The sequence below is a fragment of the Punctularia strigosozonata genome, assembly GCF_000264995.1.
Source record: "Punctularia strigosozonata HHB-11173 SS5 unplaced genomic scaffold PUNSTscaffold_1, whole genome shotgun sequence".
Lineage (NCBI taxonomy): Eukaryota > Fungi > Basidiomycota > Agaricomycetes > Corticiales > Punctulariaceae > Punctularia > Punctularia strigosozonata.
The window spans coordinates 3737752-3753335 of record NW_006767433.1 but is presented as its reverse complement, the minus strand read 5'-3'; the positions used below and the strand labels follow the sequence as shown (position 1 = coordinate 3753335).

General features: G+C 52.6%; 6 protein-coding genes across 6 annotated transcripts; 3 read left to right on the top strand and 3 right to left on the bottom strand.

Moving 5' to 3' along the window:
* Positions 1 to 37: 37 nt before the first annotated feature.
* On the top strand, positions 38 to 2258 carry PUNSTDRAFT_49230 (uncharacterized protein). Its single transcript, XM_007379297.1, has 3 exons — positions 38 to 286; positions 354 to 568; positions 622 to 2258. The coding sequence occupies exons 1-3, from the start codon at positions 255 to 257 to the stop codon at positions 2211 to 2213; spliced, it is 1839 nt and encodes a 612-aa protein (XP_007379359.1). The 5' UTR covers positions 38 to 254; the 3' UTR covers positions 2214 to 2258.
* Positions 2259 to 2275: 17 nt separating this feature from the next.
* On the bottom strand, positions 2276 to 4315 carry PUNSTDRAFT_80811 (WD40 repeat-like protein). Its single transcript, XM_007379296.1, has 5 exons — positions 3862 to 4315; positions 3427 to 3798; positions 2947 to 3371; positions 2734 to 2894; positions 2276 to 2679 (listed from the first exon to the last, which is right to left on the bottom strand). The coding sequence occupies exons 1-5, from the start codon at positions 4093 to 4095 to the stop codon at positions 2360 to 2362; spliced, it is 1512 nt and encodes a 503-aa protein (XP_007379358.1). The 5' UTR covers positions 4096 to 4315; the 3' UTR covers positions 2276 to 2359.
* A 796-nt stretch (positions 4316 to 5111) lies between these two features.
* PUNSTDRAFT_80807 (uncharacterized protein) lies at positions 5112 to 6122 on the top strand. Its single transcript, XM_007379295.1, has 5 exons — positions 5112 to 5528; positions 5580 to 5637; positions 5695 to 5796; positions 5855 to 5924; positions 5975 to 6122. Exons 1-5 carry the CDS (start codon positions 5243 to 5245, stop codon positions 6047 to 6049), a joined length of 591 nt encoding a protein of 196 aa, XP_007379357.1. The 5' UTR covers positions 5112 to 5242; the 3' UTR covers positions 6050 to 6122.
* A 443-nt stretch (positions 6123 to 6565) lies between these two features.
* PUNSTDRAFT_96303 (DUF1688-domain-containing protein) lies at positions 6566 to 8763 on the bottom strand. Its single transcript, XM_007379294.1, has 8 exons — positions 8528 to 8763; positions 8445 to 8471; positions 8076 to 8370; positions 7855 to 8028; positions 7636 to 7796; positions 7423 to 7579; positions 7225 to 7372; positions 6566 to 7171 (listed from the first exon to the last, which is right to left on the bottom strand). Exons 1-8 carry the CDS (start codon positions 8705 to 8707, stop codon positions 6997 to 6999), a joined length of 1317 nt encoding a protein of 438 aa, XP_007379356.1. The 5' UTR covers positions 8708 to 8763; the 3' UTR covers positions 6566 to 6996.
* An 858-nt stretch (positions 8764 to 9621) lies between these two features.
* On the top strand, positions 9622 to 12346 carry PUNSTDRAFT_117932 (uncharacterized protein; the record flags this gene model as incomplete). Its single annotated transcript, XM_007379293.1, has 14 exons — positions 9622 to 9891; positions 9941 to 10039; positions 10098 to 10170; positions 10222 to 10279; positions 10332 to 10398; positions 10450 to 10564; positions 10616 to 10759; positions 10813 to 10894; positions 10946 to 10962; positions 11011 to 11352; positions 11405 to 11492; positions 11548 to 11913; positions 11981 to 12222; positions 12262 to 12346. The coding sequence occupies exons 1-14, from the start codon at positions 9723 to 9725 to the stop codon at positions 12344 to 12346; spliced, it is 1947 nt and encodes a 648-aa protein (XP_007379355.1). The 5' UTR covers positions 9622 to 9722.
* Positions 12347 to 13745: 1399 nt separating this feature from the next.
* PUNSTDRAFT_80797 (uncharacterized protein) lies at positions 13746 to 15497 on the bottom strand (the record flags this gene model as incomplete). The annotated part of the gene is made up of 10 exons (XM_007379292.1): positions 13746 to 14144; positions 14204 to 14332; positions 14383 to 14402; positions 14464 to 14703; positions 14765 to 14914; positions 14977 to 15050; positions 15107 to 15149; positions 15199 to 15293; positions 15341 to 15412; positions 15465 to 15497. 10 exons carry the CDS (start codon positions 15495 to 15497, stop codon positions 13939 to 13941), a joined length of 1062 nt encoding a protein of 353 aa, XP_007379354.1. The 3' UTR covers positions 13746 to 13938.
* Between the last annotated feature and the right edge of the window lie 87 nt (positions 15498 to 15584).

The window sequence follows — 15584 nt, the reverse complement described above, 5'->3', positions numbered from 1 at the left end:
AGCCAGTCGTTATCTTCACTCCCCCTCACGTTTCGATGTTGTTGGACGCAACCACTACGCTCAATTTTACATAGTCAGTTCTTCCAGTCGGCACGACGCATCTGCGTCGTGGGCGCCAATAAGGCGTTCCGCTCCGCCCATAGACATCCTCGACCCTGTCCCTTCATACTCGATAGCCCCGATCAGATTCGCCTGCAACGCATTAGCAGCTACCCGATCTCCTTGCCCTACCGTCGCCTGTTCTCCTTCAACCAATGATCCTGATAGAAGACAAGAAATATGCATGGTATGCTCCCGTCGGAATGGGGCGCGTGTCTGTTTGGTATCATGCTGACATGCACTATCTCGGTCAGCGAGACCTGTATAAAAGGCCATCGATCCTCCGCCTGCAAGCACACGGAAAGACCGCTCTTCGAGATCAAGAAGAAGGGGCGCCCCGTCACTCAGTGCGAGCACTGTCGTGAACTGCGCAAAACGAAACAGGTCCATGTTAAGTGCATCTGCGAAGCTCCTCCGGCGGACAGGAGCACCGAGTTCATCAAGGATGCCAAGGGTCAGATCAAGAAAGGTTCTCAATGCCTCATCATTCTGTATCGCCTCAGCCCTGACCGTGTCACCCAGTCAGCAAGAAACTTCCGCAGATTGCTGCTTTCCCTCACGGTCTACCTGGAGCCAAGCTGACGGCAAAACAAGAAATTGAGAAGACGTGCCTCTGCAAGGCGGGCGAAACTTGCCATTGCTTCTCCCCCCGTCGTCCGGCAAATGGTCGCCGCGCATCCGTCAGTGACACCTTACCTTCTGGACCGAGCCATGCAGAATTGCTCGCCAAGGCAAATTTTCGCCACGTACTCCCTCGCCCTACTCCAGCGTTGGCGGCACCACAACCTCGAATCGGTCCAGTTCATGACTTATCCTCCAATCATTTAGGTCATGGGGCTCGCCACTATTCCACGCACGACAATCTATTCAGCCCCTATGGTCGTGCATACGAATATGCGAGGTCGACATCTGACGTGAACGATCATGGATCGAATACGAACTCGGATTCACCTCCGTCACGGGAGTCGCCGTCCAACGTGTATCCCGAGTCCGCAACGCCATTATCCGCTATGGATACAGATCCGGCTGTGTCATGGCCGGGGAGTAACATGGATCTCACGACCGTCGCGCATTGTGGATGCGGCATGTCGTGTGCCTGTCCGGGGTGTCTTGAGCATGGCGCTCAACCATCCGCCACTTCCAACGCCTTCGATACATGTGTGAACCCTGAGTCATGCGCATCGTGTCTCCAGTGCTCCGTCAACACGCTCGCCCCGATGAACCTCCCGTCTTCCGACACTCATATACCCAACTTCGACTACCAACCATCGGATTACCAGCCAATGCAAGTCCAGCAGATCTTCGATTGGTTGGAAAGCGTACCGGCGCAAACGCCCCATGCATACCCACCCATAGCCCAACCCGACAATACGTTCACAATTTATGCGCAACAGACCTGGAGCGCACCGGAGCTTCCAACAACCTGGCCGCAGATACAGCAGACGCTGACCAGCGACAAGTCGAGTTGCTGCGGTGATGGGTGTAGCTGTGCCCCAGGTCAATGCTCCTGCGACGGCCACGGGCGTCTTACGTTCGCTACATCTGGGATGCGGGCTGCATGCTGTGCTCATGGCGAAGATAATGTGTCTATGCATTCGTCACGGTCCCGATCCGTCTCTAGCAGCTCTGGTACAGAATCAGCAGCTTCTTATCCCGGATCCGCGGATGTCCCCTTGCTACTTTCCGGCGGACAACAGTATTACGATTACGCAGTATCCACATCATCGGAGTCGTCGCTGAGCCGGTCACCATCCATCGCTTCGTTACAAAGTCTGCAGCTTACGCGGGATGATCGCACTCAGGAGGCGTCGAGTAGTGGTGGCACTCGTGGATATCCCCTTGGCGATCGCCAGCGCACGCTCATGCCCGACCACACCAGCGCCTCAAGCTCTCGCGGTTACCCACTTGGCGATCGCCAGCGTACGCTTATGCCTGATCAATCCGGTGAACAGAGATCAATCATTCAACGAGCGAAGGCACTTGTACGTTCCGTAACATCGCGATCTTCGAACGCGCCCAACATCACTGTCATTGGGCCTGATCGCGGCATTGCATTTGTCCCGGGGCACAAGGACAACATACGGACACCTCATACGAACGGACGTTCTTCATAGGCACTTCTCTTGCGTTCGGTTTTGCACGAGTTGTATATGTATCTTCCCTATAACCTTATTGCGTTGTTCGTGAGCGTCTGGTCGTAACTCAAGACATGTGCGATCGTGTGTACATGCGGAACGGCCTTGACGGGACAAGGTAGGCGTTATGCTACATGAGACCGGGAGTGCAAAACCATAACGATGGTGCTATTGGTGATTCCCTCGCCCTTAAGCTGCATCCATCGACCCAGACGCGGCTCCTGCCCCATCCCAGCCACCAGTAGAGCAACTGGAGTGGAAGCTTCGTTCTTGTCTAACTCGGCTTTGCGCGTCCAACTAGCTTCATCCAGAGCGCCTTTGGGGATTGACAATAATTGTATGGAGTTGACAAATCCCGGAGCTGGTACTTGCGCAACGAGCGAAAAGGAGCGGAATTTAGATGAACGATCGAGCTTCCAGAGACGTATGCTGCCTTCCCAAGACCCTAAAAATGATATGATCAGGGAGAAGTGAGTGGCTCGCACCAATGATCACCGACCAGAGGCGAATAAGTCTGAATAACGGAGACATGCAAGCGCAGTGATATACCGCGGAGAACGGATTAAACCCTCGGTTTCGGATTGCATTTCGTGGAGTCCGTGTGCGAGAGGCTGGGTGAAAATGGGCTTCTTCTTCTGTATCGCCCACAAACATATGGACCTGCAGACACATAGTAAGCATGTCTTCAGGGACGATCGAGCTCCACACAAACCCGCTGTCTCCTCCAGTGAGGAATGTGGTTTCGTCAATCATAGCGATGCAGTCCAAGCTACCCTCGACGTATCTGGTCTCCGTGACCTTGTTGTCGTTTTTCCGTCGTCCGTTATCCGAAGTTTCATCCTGATCCATACCTTCGAGAGCCCCGCCTTCCAATAGCTCTCGAAGCTTGCTTCGTCCGCCTCCGCGGAAGACCAACTGGCTTTCATCCACAATTTTCCAGAACCGAGCTGTGCGATCGCGCCCTCCAACTGTGACACATGTCTCTGCGCGTAGGGCGTCCAAGCCCAGTATAGGATCCTGGTGGCCGAAAAGCGTCTCCACATATCCCATAACCCCCGGACTCAAGTCGAATAGCTTGACAGTTCGGTCATGAGACGCAGTGTATAGCTGCCGCGAGCCTTTGCGAAACGCGACAGCCTAGATTACGACTTGAGTCATCTGCAAGCGTATGCACCGACGTGATGGAGCTCACCGATATTGTGTCTTTGTGCCCACCGAAGCTCGTTACCCACTCGCTCTTGGCGACATCCCACACACCGACTCTTCTATCTTTTCCAGCACTGGCCAGATAGACGCCATCGCTGCTGAGAGCAAGGCTGAGCACTTCATCCATATGTCCCTTTACATCCTCATTCCACGCGCGCTCTTTTCCTTTCACACTTGGCCTCTGTTTATGGTAGATAGCAAGCTTCTTGCCTGTGCGGATGTCCCACTTGATAATCGAGCCCTCCTTGCCGGCGGTGAATAGGTACGTGCATGCCTCAGAGGCAACAGCGGATGTGACGGAGAACCGATGGCCACGTAACCGTACAAAAGGCCGGCTGGACGGCTCACCGAGCTCAAGCTATATCAAAATCAATAGGTTAGTGATTGCACCCCTTGGAGTCACAGGTAGTTGGGCACTTACCGAATCCGCTATGAACAGGTGTACTTTCCCTGCATGCTCCATTACATCCTGCTTCAACCGAGCAGATATGATCTCCTTGTCAATATCCGCCGCATCGAAGTCCCCCTCCGCGAGGTCGTCCTTGACCGATTCCAGATACAGTTTGGCTAACCTCAGCCGCTTCTGTGCAGGAGTCTCGTCCTCGTCCTCCGCCCCACTGGCCCCCGGATCGGTGTCGGAGGCACGCAAATCCATGTCTTCGACGCCATCTATTCCAGCATTGTCCTCGTCCGTACGGTCCGAGTCTAATTCCTCGTCCAGAGAGTTCTTCCGCTGTTTGAAAACCGATTTCTTGGCTCTGTCCGCGCCATTTGCGACGCGTGCGTATTTGCTTGGTTTCGCACTAGATAGATGAGTGCTCGACTTGTTCGTGGAGCGTTTTCGTTTTTTGCTCGTCGCAAAGAATGAGTCGGGCATGGGTATGGTGAGCCGGATCAGTTGCGCTCGTCAGAACAAACCGAAATTTTGGGAGAAACGCGTGTGGCTGTGTTGCAATCAGCGCTCAGCGCTCAATACTACTCTGTCAGTTTGCTGTGCGGCAATGACGTGGGCCGCTATGCACGCGTGTCTTGACTTGCACGATCCGACCTTGGACCTTCATTCTTTTGGCATCGACAAAACTGCACGTATGTGCGCTGAGCTCCTCACTCCCGCTAACTCCCGCTCAACACCCAACAACCCGCCATCCAGACGTTGCCTGGGCTCCTTGACGTAGACCTCGTGTAGGAACATCGGACGAATCCGACTTCGGCATTGCCGCCGACATCTATCTCGAGATCTGCCTCCTGCGGATGTGCCCCGGTTTGGTGTTCTCACCCGCCTCGTGGACGAACAACCTCTCGGCTCTTTTTTCTAAGCTGCCTGCAGGCTCTACGGTTGGGCTCTCGGTCCCCCGAGGAGAACTGCTCTTATTCCCGGTTACATAACGATCCCCCTTCGGAAGTGTTCGAGGTGACCTCGCGAGTGGCATCGGCACGTCCGTTCCGTACAGGTAGCCACTCCTGCGCCGCCCTGCGTGCATTATTCTTGCATGCTGACGAGGTCTTACATTTCATTGTCGGCATATGCGACCCCTACCTCTGGGAATGAGTCGCACGTGTGCGTCGGCAACGGAACTCTATAAAATCGCTGTGCAGCTTCGTGTTCCGGAACATCATGAGTATAAGACGGGATAGGCCATGTTGGCGAACATGCACCCTCGCCTGAGTATCGGTTATTCCGTACTGAATCCCTCAGCTCCGACTCACGAAGGTGATAAGACAAGTAAGCATGCCAAAAGTCCTCCTCTCTTTCGGCAAATTTCTCTCGTTATTACCCCATAGGCGACCGCACGTTGTATGTCATGACTGCTGAGTCTGCACGCCATAAATCACCTACCGAAAAGCCATGGGTTGATCCTTTGGCCCTTCCCAACTATGGAGATGTTACAACTGTCTCTGGAAATGCCCCAGACTCCATCAAGCAATTGAACTACAACGTTTTTGCAGGCTATGGCTTGGGTGACTCCGATTGTTTTGGGCACGCCGTTGGGAAGACGGTTCGCTTTGTGGCGGTCAACATTGATCGCAAAGGCGGTTCACAAGGGCGATTAGAGGCTACGACGGTCGCAGAGGTCACAGTTACCAAAAGTCAGATACCCGTCCCGCAGGCATACCAGACACCTCACATTTTGTTTCTAGATATGTTGAATGGAGCTGGCATGTTGCACGGCGGATGCGTTACCACACTCATCGACAAGTATAGATCAAGGCTCCCTATACACGCAATGATGGTCGTGACTGACCTTCTTCACAGTTGTTGTAGCACCCCCCTTGTCGTACTAGGCCTGGCAAAAAACGTGAACGGTGTTGGCGTCACTCAGTCTATGAACGTGTTGTTTCACTCGCCTGCTCCTCCGTGGGTGTTGCTCTGGAATGCGGGGTACTAGCTTGACTTGACCATGACATGTTATCAGAGGGACATGCTTGCAAATTACCAGCACATCCATTTCGCTTGGATCAAGGGTGATGAGTTCTCGATGCGAGGTGTGTATGTGTAGTTTGGCCAACACGTATGCTGATGTTCCGTTCCGCAGATCACGGACAAAATCTCAGGGAGGATAATCGCGTCGGCCATGCTGAACAAAATGCAACCCAGTTCGCGTCTATAATACGTTCATAGAAGTAGTAGTGACTTCAACTCCTGAGTGGCTATTGGGCAATGGGACGTATCATTATGAAGCGTCAGCAATGCACCCTACTTCTATATGGGGCGCGCCAATGCCCTTTTCAAGGAGCATTTGGGGCGGTGATGTCATCGGCGTACTCTGCACCGAGCCGTATAAAATATATGAGCATCATAGACGAGACACGACACTTAGCCTCGCCTCGCTCCGTAAACTTACCCATCACTGTCTCATTGCTGTACTACTGCTACAGATTCAATAATGGATGGGGAACACGCAAACTCCGGTCTGCAAGGCATGCGGACCGATGCTGGTGCGTCAACCTTGAGTACAAGGATCTGACTTCGTGGTGGCCGACATTAGCTCGTTGACCAGCTCGAACTCCAACGAATGCGAGTGATGCTTTCGCAACGGGGAACTATCCTCCTTCAGGTGATAGTGCGTTAGCTTCACTCAATTACTTGCGGGGTAATATCAGGCATTAACACATGTCGGTCAGCGACTTCCTCTGGAGGCTATGGATCGGTTCAGCAACCATGGTCCAATGAGGCACAAGGCGGCAGGACAAGGCCCGAATATAGTCAAACAGGATTGGTAGACCAATCGCCCAGTGGCGGACCCATAGGTGAAGAGATCCAAGATGCACGTCAAGGAGAGGATGAGAAGGCTAGGAATGATTACCAACCCAGCGGCTCGCGGGGTCTCAATCCTTATGGCGACAACTTGACGAGTAAGAAGGAGGCCGGGGATATGCTCGCGGCTCAATACACGGGAAAGAGGGGAGAGGCGTACGAACATGGCGCTGGTCAGTCGACTGACCAGGATTTTGGGGCTTGAGCACAAATGAAAATTTCCCGAATCGCTCTACCTTGTGGGCAGTGCTCGTGACAGTTTCGCGCAAACCTGAGTAGCCCCCATCGTTAAGCGTTGCATCAAAAGACTGTGCCATCACTCTCGATATCGATAGGAGGCTCTGCCGTCTCCGGCCGCAGCGTTTTGGCTATCTCTCGGCCTCCCTTCCAAGTCGCACTCTCCAACACCTGTGGAAGGGTGAGTTGCGATGCGGGTATGCCGAGTTTGTCTCGAATGAGCTGGGCAATACGATCCCTGTGAAAAGTACGGCTGAATAGGCGGTACCTGCGGATGAAGGAGCTTCATACAATTCAATGACTGTCATGGCTCTCCATTCAACGATGGCCGGGTGTGCCGCGGGTAGACGTGGAATGGGTGATGCGGGATCGGGATAATAAGAAGCTTCAATCATGTTCGATCGAAGCGTCAGCACGCCGAAATCCACCAGCAAGCCGCCTGCATCTGGTGTGAGCTGTTTTGCTTCGTGGATCGGCAGCTTGCCGTACCATTTCTGTATTCCGGCAGCCCGACAAGATCTTCGATTCCCTCGACTTTCCAGCCGAGGATCTTCTCGATTGGGACGATCAAGCTGTACGTCATCCAGCCCGTGAGTTTATGGAAGGGCACAAGGTCTCCACCTTCCTCTGTGGACGTCAGAGCGCTCTGCGATATGACCAAGTTTCAGCCCGCAAGACGGGAAAACCGATATGACAACCCACCCTGAGAGCCGGACAAGGCCAAACATCGCCGAGGAAGATATCGCCTAACTTTGTGCGCGTCTTCGGCCACACGAGAGCTAAGCCCTCGATAAGCACACTCCACAGTACAGACACGTGTATCCTTCGTGAGGGTCCCGGGATTGACTCGGACTCAAGAAAATCTGATAATAGCACCAGCAAGGTCATCGAAGATGATCGTTCAAACCTGCGTGGACTAACCCAGCATATTACCCGGCCTGGCATGATCCCCGAAATACAGCGGATTAGACTTGAGCGCATCGGCAAGATTTTTCAGGAGCGTAGCTCGGCCTTCGATACCAATCATCGGATTAGTATCTGAGACTTGCATGGCAACAGCAACTGCTTCGGACGTGATCTTGGACAGACCAGTAGCTGTTTGCACGGTCAGCGCGGCATATAAAAGGTATCGCGACATGTACCGTCAACTTGGTGAGGTTTCTTCGGATCCCCAGAGAAGAAACCACTCTCGAACATATGAATGCTGGCGACACCCAATCCCTCCGAACGCGAATAGGTGCCACCTCCAGATTCGTGATACGACCATTTACTCCCTGCACCGGCGTCGAGCAAGACAGAAACAACGAATAGATCCACGAGACGCCGAGTGACCTCTTTAGTATCGGGTGGATTGGGCGACGCTTTCCACCGTGCAATCAAGGGCTCCACGCGAGGCTTGCCAGCATCCAGGTGAGACCATCGACCGTGTGGAGGGATCTAGAGTATTTTCGACGGCCCGTGCATGTGAGCACGCACTGCGACGAATCCATTTGTAGGAATGCCCTGCGTACCGTGCTGTAGTAACTATTGAAGTCCCGCTGAAGGGAGCGAGACTCTCGGTTAGCGATTCGCAACAATGCTCGGACAAGCTTACCTGTATCAGTTCCACACAGAAGTTGGCAGCGTCCGGTTCCTTCTCGGGGTGGTAGTCGAAGTATTGCAGTTTGCCAGCCTTTGCCAGGTCATGTACGCGGCCGCATCGCTCGCGAATCGCGGGAAGTGTCCGCAGATATGCAGCCTTCTGTTCCAAAGGTAACGCGGATTGCATCATCATCGCGACAGAGGGGGGAACTTGAAGGGTTTGGAATCGTGATCGTATTCAGCGACGCCGATGGACGGCGTCAACGACGAATCGAACTTAACCGTTGAACCTGCCCCTTATCGTAGCGGAGATCAGTGACGAAGGCATGTTTGCCGCGCGGACTCTCAGTCTCGGCAGAGTCGGATTTAAAGCTGAACTTGATATATTGAACATTATGTATATGTATGTAACATTTGGGCGGCGCGACTCAGCATCCAGCGACTCTCCAGGGCCATCCTGGTCCGCTGAGAGACCGCGCTACGTATTCTGTCTGCGCCTATCCCCTTGTAAGTGCGCCTGCCGCCGCTCGGCTGGGCTCATGCCAGTGTAGGATCGAGCTCGGCTCCGGCTCCACCAAAAGCCTTGCTGTTTGCAACGCCGTACATTCTCAAAGCCTTCAAGTCATCAAGTCGGGATGAATGTAGCATCGTGTACTGTATGCATAGCTGCATGTTGGATTTGTTGGACATCGATGTCGTCCTTGCTGGCATTTGCAACGGAGAAAGTTCGGCGCAGGTAGCCCAGCATATGGTAACTGCCTGACCCGACCATCCTAACCTATGGAGAGCTTGGCGTTACGTAGGCGAGTAAGACTCGTATCTTGCAGTACTTCACGAACATCGCATGTGGCATGCATGCCTCCAAGATCTTTGGAGCGTTGAGGAGAATCTTGACCATGGTATGAGCAAAGTCCGTACGGCAGCTTCAGTTGCAGTAGGTACCTGTATAACAGCATGCACGCTTTGAAGATACTGCTGGTTGAGTGTACCCGAGTCTGGTGATCATATATGATATACTTATCGCCATGCATATTGACCGTGAGTATCATCGTGGCTGTGTGACACGTCTTCTTTGGCGGTATGATCGAACGCGTCTGTGGGGTTGAGCGCGAGCTTGCACTGTTTCTACCTCTTCATCGTCTGACACCGTGACGCGACTCGGCATCCTCTCACTGGTATACTACGATATCACATCACTCAAAAGGGCTATGACCGCTGGCGGCTTCACTGCCCTCCCTTCGGCTGAAGATGGTGTGCATGATGGTTCGAAATGGCGCGGCGTAGCGCGAATATTAGGCCCCGCATGGGCCAGGCTCCCTGCACTCACTGTGGGGCTGCTTGGAGTACAGACTGCATGGTCGATAGAGATGGCGTATGGTGGGTCACACCGTAGTTCGCTTACGTTGTTGCTCAACGAAGTTCTCAGCTTCGCCGTATCTTCTGGGATTGGGTCTGAGTAAATCCTATATGGCAATGGTGTTCCTTGCAGGGCCTATATCGGGACTCATTGTTCAACCTCTAATTGGTATGATGAGACAGTGTATGCCATGTAGATCAAGACTGACGACTTCGTAACCTTCAAGGCGTTCTCGCTGACAACTCGAAGTCAAGTATGGGAAGGCGGAGGCCGTACATGTTATCTGCTGCTGCGATAGTGTACGTAACCTCGTTCGGTCTCCCACAGCGTGACTGATGCACGGTCCATAGTGCCAGTGGCATGCTATTACTCGGTTTCACGCGCGAAGTTTCTACGCTTTTCACATCTGTCAGCATCGCTCTACTTTATAATACGCAATGACACTAACGTATGCGTGCAGAGTGATTTACTGACTATATGGCTGGCTGTCCTGGCAATCTACATCATCGACTTCTCTATTAACGCTGGTAAGCACTTGCCGCCTACTCGAATGTTCTCCGTTTTCATGCCTCTCGTAGTACAGGCAGTGGATCGAGCTTTGATTGTAGACACGTTGCCGACAAGAGAGCAAGCCGCTGGCAATGCTTGGGCTGCGCGCATGCTTGGCATTGGCAGCGTGGCGGGTTTCTACATGTAAGTGATGAATAGTCAACGAGTCCCTGATGTAGTTCACGCATGGTGCAGCGGGAATATGGACTTGCCTGGTTGGCTTCCCGGTCTGGGCAAGACGGAACTACAAGTACTGGTCATACTGGGGTCTGTTCTCTTGATAAGCACTCACTTGGTCACTGCTTTCTGTGTGAAAGAGAGGATCCTGGTTTCATCCAGGTATGATACGCGCAGCATTTATGTAACTTCTTCCATAATCATGTTCTTCGTAGCCGTCCAACTGCATCTTTCCGGAAAGAATGTCGAGACATCTGGGATAACATGCTTTCTTTACCCCGGGTAATTCGTCAGATCGTGAGTTCTTCTTGCCACGCCTGGGTCGAAATGCTCATCATGTATGAATAGTGTTTCATACAGTTTTTGTGAGAACACCTTCTTTCTTACCGCCCCTTATCCTCAACCCAACAAAGTGCCTGGATAGGTTGGTTCCCGGTTCTCTTCTATACGACAGCGTACATAGGCGATTTGCACGTTCGAGCGTCGTCTTTGCCAGCAAACGGCGATCATAGTGCTGTGGAAGCGGCGGGCACACGTCTAGGGTCTCGAGCACTCTTCTTTCACTCCGTGACGGCATTGGCGGCGAACATCGTTTTGCCGTTCTTCGTTGTCGATAATCAGGACAAGGGACGAAGTACAGCACTTTCGTTGTTCGAATCAAAGACAGGAAAACTGTTCGATAAATTCAAGGTCCATCTGGCAACACTCTGGGCGGCCTCTCATCTATTATTCTTCCTATGCATGGAGGGGACTTGGTAACAATATCCACCGATATGGGGATGTCATCTATACTGAGACTCTTCTTAGGTTTACATCCAGCGTCGCAGGGAATACGACCCTATTTACAATCCTTGGGTTCTCCTGGGCCATCACCCAATGGGCTCCATTTGTTTTGGTTTGTCGCGATCTCGTCCGTCTCGAAATCAACCATCAATTCGCAGTTCCTATAGCTTGCAGAGGCCATCCTGTCGGAGTCGGCAGCGGTCGACGATGCGTCCTCCATTAGCTTGGGAGATCAACGCACAAATCACCCCCGTCACCTCCCGGACTCGGTGGAGGAGACACGACCTCTATTCGGCGCAGCAGAGGATGTGGACGCTCAGATACCGTCCCGTGGTCAATCAAGTGAATCGTCTGCCCGAAGTTCCGCTCGGTCATCACTAGAGGGGCACCGACGAGCATCTTCAGCGTTAGGGATTGTCCCAGAATCGGACGCAAGATTAAGCAGGTTGGACCTGCACGCACACGCGATGGATGCAGAGTCCGAACCAAGATCTATGGGCGCCAGCCTGGCCGCCAAATCTGGCATAATTCTGGTAAGCATTAGTCTCTAATCCTCGAGAATGTACGCCGTGGTATGGGGGCCTTACTCCTTGTTCGCAGGGCATCCATAACGTCTTTATTGTGTTACCTCAGTTACTCTCAACTGGCTTCTCCTCCCTTGTGTTTGCTATGTTGGATCCTGATAAATCTGTACTTCATGGTGATCATCCTGGAAGTATCAAGCCCCCTTTTAATGGAAGCTCCGAGTCTCTCCCACTTACAACTCCGTTGGTCCCAAGGCAGGGCACGGCGATCCAGACGACGGGTACAGACGGGCCCAACACATACGCCATCATCTTTCGGTGAGTTACGGTTCACAAAGAAGCCGCAGAAATACTCAGGCTTGATCGCAGACTTGGGGGACTTTCGGCCGCTGTGGCATGCGTTCTTGCGTATCGTTTGAGAAGAGAGCTAAAACGCCGATGACCATTCCTGCACCGTAGCGGTGCTTTGTGGGGATTTTGTGTACAACATACTCTGGGCGATCAAACGGTCGTGATTAGTATTGCATTCACAGCTTTGCGTTGATCTCTTTCCCAGGCAGATCCGCTTATCAAGCAGGTCGCAGCATGATAGTTGACATAACATCCCTTTCTTCAGTACATACTTTCAAGTCGTACGAGATCATGAGCCAAGCGAGAGAACAATGCTCTGGCCTACCATCTGAACTCGTCCTCGAAGTTGCCGCTTGCACCTAGAAGGCCAGCTGCCGTGCACTGTGTTTCTTCCTGGGCACGAATTACCGTGGAACTCTACCTCTACGCTTGTGTTGTTCTAGCCACGTCAGATGATTATCGGAAACTCATACCGGTCATCTTCAAGTCGCTCATCGTCCCAGTCCGCCCGCCGTTCCTGCGTGCATCGGTGCTCCGCAGCCTTTGGATCGACGACTCGGAGGATTATGGAAGACCTCGTCTGGAAAGACACTCCTTCCTCCGTCTACTCGTCGTTTGTCCGAACCTAGCGAACATCGCTATTCGAGCCAATTCGTTCGGTCAATTTCTGCTCTCGTATGGAGCAAGTTCTCAGCAACTCGGGCCTCATTGCAATGCCGTGACACCATCCGTTGACGTTGCACCATGCGAAATCCACCTCACGCTGCTTAAGTCCGCCAGCAATGGGACAACTGGGCAATGGGTCCCTGGCATGAAACCGGGGCATGATTACCCTCTCTTTGGGATGGTGACGCGACTCGCCGTCAAGATCGTTGAGCGCACGCCATGGGAGATGGACGAAGTCTCTATACCACCGGAATTGGTGGAAAACGTATCCTTGTTCCCGAACCTTAATCGCATTGCACTCGACCTCAAAATGAAGTCGGCCTCGGCAACCTTCAGAAGTCAATCCTTCACAATTATCCACTAGTGAAGATGCTTGTGTTTGTCCACCATAATTTGCAAGACGCGGACGTACGAGCCGGATTGCTACACCAACTCCCCCTCGCCGATGGCAGAGTTTACGTCGTGGACATGCCTTCTAATGTAGAGGCATTGAGACGAGCATGGCACAGGGAAGCCGCTGAGGGCAATGAAGGCCTATGGAGCCGAAGTGAGCGAGATACACGAGCAATGATCCAAGGAGATTGGGGCGATACCCACGATGGCACCGCACAAAGGTCCAGCAGTCAGACACGCTACGGAGGGGCCACTGCCGGAAGGCCAGGCGGACACACATGCAACGGAGGAGCCAGCTGCCGCGAGTGCACTGGCTGCCCTGGATTTCCGACCCGCACACGTTCCGCATCTTCACGCAGGTCTTGGTCGTTCATGAAACATTTATACTGAGCTGGCGTAATCTTGATGATACCTAGTCAGCTCTATAACATGCCTTAATGATTCTCAAATCTGATATTTAGCTCGACGATGTAATATGCGCCGAACACTCTTCTTGTCTACACCCTCCTTGCCCCAGTATTGCTGCACAGCTCTCTAGCACAACAGGGCTTGACTTGAAAGCGCTCCAGAACAGCCGTTGTAATCGCAAAACGCACTTATATATCCACACGACTTCGTGACATTCTATCTCTTCCAGGGAAGCCAGGACGTGAGCTTCGCTTTCTTCTGATCACCCTGCGAATGCAGCAAAGGCGTGGCCTCTCCAGTCCCATGGTCTTCTCGGTAAGCTCGGATGTCTTCCTCTACCGCATACTCGACTGCTTCGTGTATCGAGCCGCCCTCTTGTGGCCCTTGCGCTACCGGCACTGGTACGTATTCTTCCGGCGCTCCTTCGGGCGTCGAGAACCATTTCACTTGCTGTTACCTCAGATATGAGAGAATGACCTACCTGAGCTCGATGGTGTGATAGAGTGACCGAAGTCGTCAATCTGTAATTTGCGCTGACGGATTTTCCATAGGATGCACATTATGAGCAATGATCCTTGCATGAGCCCTGCAACAGCGAATGTGATCCAGCCTGTTGACTTGTGAGGAGTGTATATGCTGCAGCTGCAGGAGTGGGCGTACTGGTCCAATTTGTTCCAGGCCTATCCGCACCAAACACATCAGCAAATGCAAAAAGGCGATATCCATAGAACCGGTCCCAACCTGAGCGCGATGCTAAGCACCATTAGGACGGCGCCGGGACTCTGGATACACATCATAGGAATACTCAGAGCCCCGACCAATTTCATACGATACGTGTGGACAATTTGCGGTGCATATTGCACAGCTGCGAGAACTGCGGAGGCGACGCCGAGGAAGGTCGCCCATATATCAACGACGGGTGGTCGCGGAAAGGTAGTCGTAGTTCCTAGCAGAAGAAACGTAACAAATGTAATGAGGAGGCTGAATTTTTGTCAGTTACAGGGATTTTGAGGGAAATAAAGACAGCAAAAGGTTCACGAACATATGAACGAACACCACCCAGGAGAGAGTGATGGAAAGCCGCCATGAATCTGTCTTGACATGAGTCTTTAGATGATGTATGTTCTGAGCGTCGTCGTCGAGTTCGACGTATTTAAGATGCGGAGGGTAGTATATCATATAAAGCACTAATCTGCGAACGTCGAGCATAATCAGCTGGAGACAGTTCTGTTCATGCTTAATAGTGAGACGCACATTATGGTGAACATCAGCCACTGTAGCCCCACCTGGAAGACTCCGGCCGTGACCTCTATGCAACCGCCGAAGGTCTTCGAATAGCTGAATATGAGGTACGTCAACATGCAGCGAATGCATGTCCACTCACCAAGGCCCGACAGCATCTGATGATTGTCCATTGCATCGTAATCCTAATACGTATCAGGAGTGTCCTCTTTGCAGCAATCAAGCGAATCGCACATGTTCAACATTCCCGATGCTGCCGAAGTGCTGCCGAGCAGCAGGAACCACGGACTGAAGCCCTCTGACGAGCCTTTGCTGATGATGCGGAAGTGCTGATGATTATGAGTTCTGCCCTTCGGATTCAGTGCATTGCGCTCACTTGAGGCAAGTAAGATATGATGAGGCCCAAACATAATCCTCCTGTGAGCACCGCCGTGAACCAGTCATGATGCTAACCACTAGTATGTTAATCTTGCCCATAGATTCCAAGAGAACATGCATACAGTCGGACAAGTCTCGTCGCTGAGTATTGGCATCATAGCAAATTGATCCCTACACTCAATGCAAGGAGCTGGAGAGATGCGTGCCGCAGGCGCGTCCCGTCCGGGCACGCTGCTGGTCAA

Excerpts from the sequence above, each read along its gene's own strand:
- PUNSTDRAFT_96303 (XM_007379294.1), bottom strand. The coding sequence starts at position 8,707 with ATGATGATGCAATCCGCGTTACCTTTGGAACAGAAGGCTGCATATCTG. Across the intron at positions 7,797-7,854 it reads CAGGCCGGGTAATATGCTGG|ATTTTCTTGAGTCCGAGTCA; the intron begins GTTAGTCCACGC and ends TGCTATTATCAG. Across the intron at positions 7,580-7,635 it reads GGCCTTGTCCGGCTCTCAGG|AGCGCTCTGACGTCCACAGA; the intron begins GTGGGTTGTCAT and ends GTCATATCGCAG.
- PUNSTDRAFT_49230 (XM_007379297.1), top strand. The coding sequence starts at position 255 with ATGATCCTGATAGAAGACAAGAAATATGCATG. Across the intron at positions 287-353 it reads GAAGACAAGAAATATGCATG|CGAGACCTGTATAAAAGGCC; the intron begins GTATGCTCCCGT and ends TATCTCGGTCAG. Across the intron at positions 569-621 it reads CAAGGGTCAGATCAAGAAAG|TCAGCAAGAAACTTCCGCAG; the intron begins GTTCTCAATGCC and ends CGTGTCACCCAG.
- PUNSTDRAFT_80807 (XM_007379295.1), top strand. The coding sequence starts at position 5,243 with ATGACTGCTGAGTCTGCACGCCATAAATCACCTACCGAAAAGCCATGG. Across the intron at positions 5,638-5,694 it reads GTTACCACACTCATCGACAA|TTGTTGTAGCACCCCCCTTG; the intron begins GTATAGATCAAG and ends CCTTCTTCACAG. Across the intron at positions 5,925-5,974 it reads TGATGAGTTCTCGATGCGAG|ATCACGGACAAAATCTCAGG; the intron begins GTGTGTATGTGT and ends TCCGTTCCGCAG.
- PUNSTDRAFT_80811 (XM_007379296.1), bottom strand. The coding sequence starts at position 4,095 with ATGGATTTGCGTGCCTCCGACACCGATCCGGGGGCCAGTGGGGCGGAG. Across the intron at positions 3,799-3,861 it reads ACCTGTTCATAGCGGATTCG|CTTGAGCTCGGTGAGCCGTC; the intron begins GTAAGTGCCCAA and ends ATTTTGATATAG. Across the intron at positions 2,680-2,733 it reads TTCAGACTTATTCGCCTCTG|GGTCTTGGGAAGGCAGCATA; the intron begins GTCGGTGATCAT and ends TATCATTTTTAG.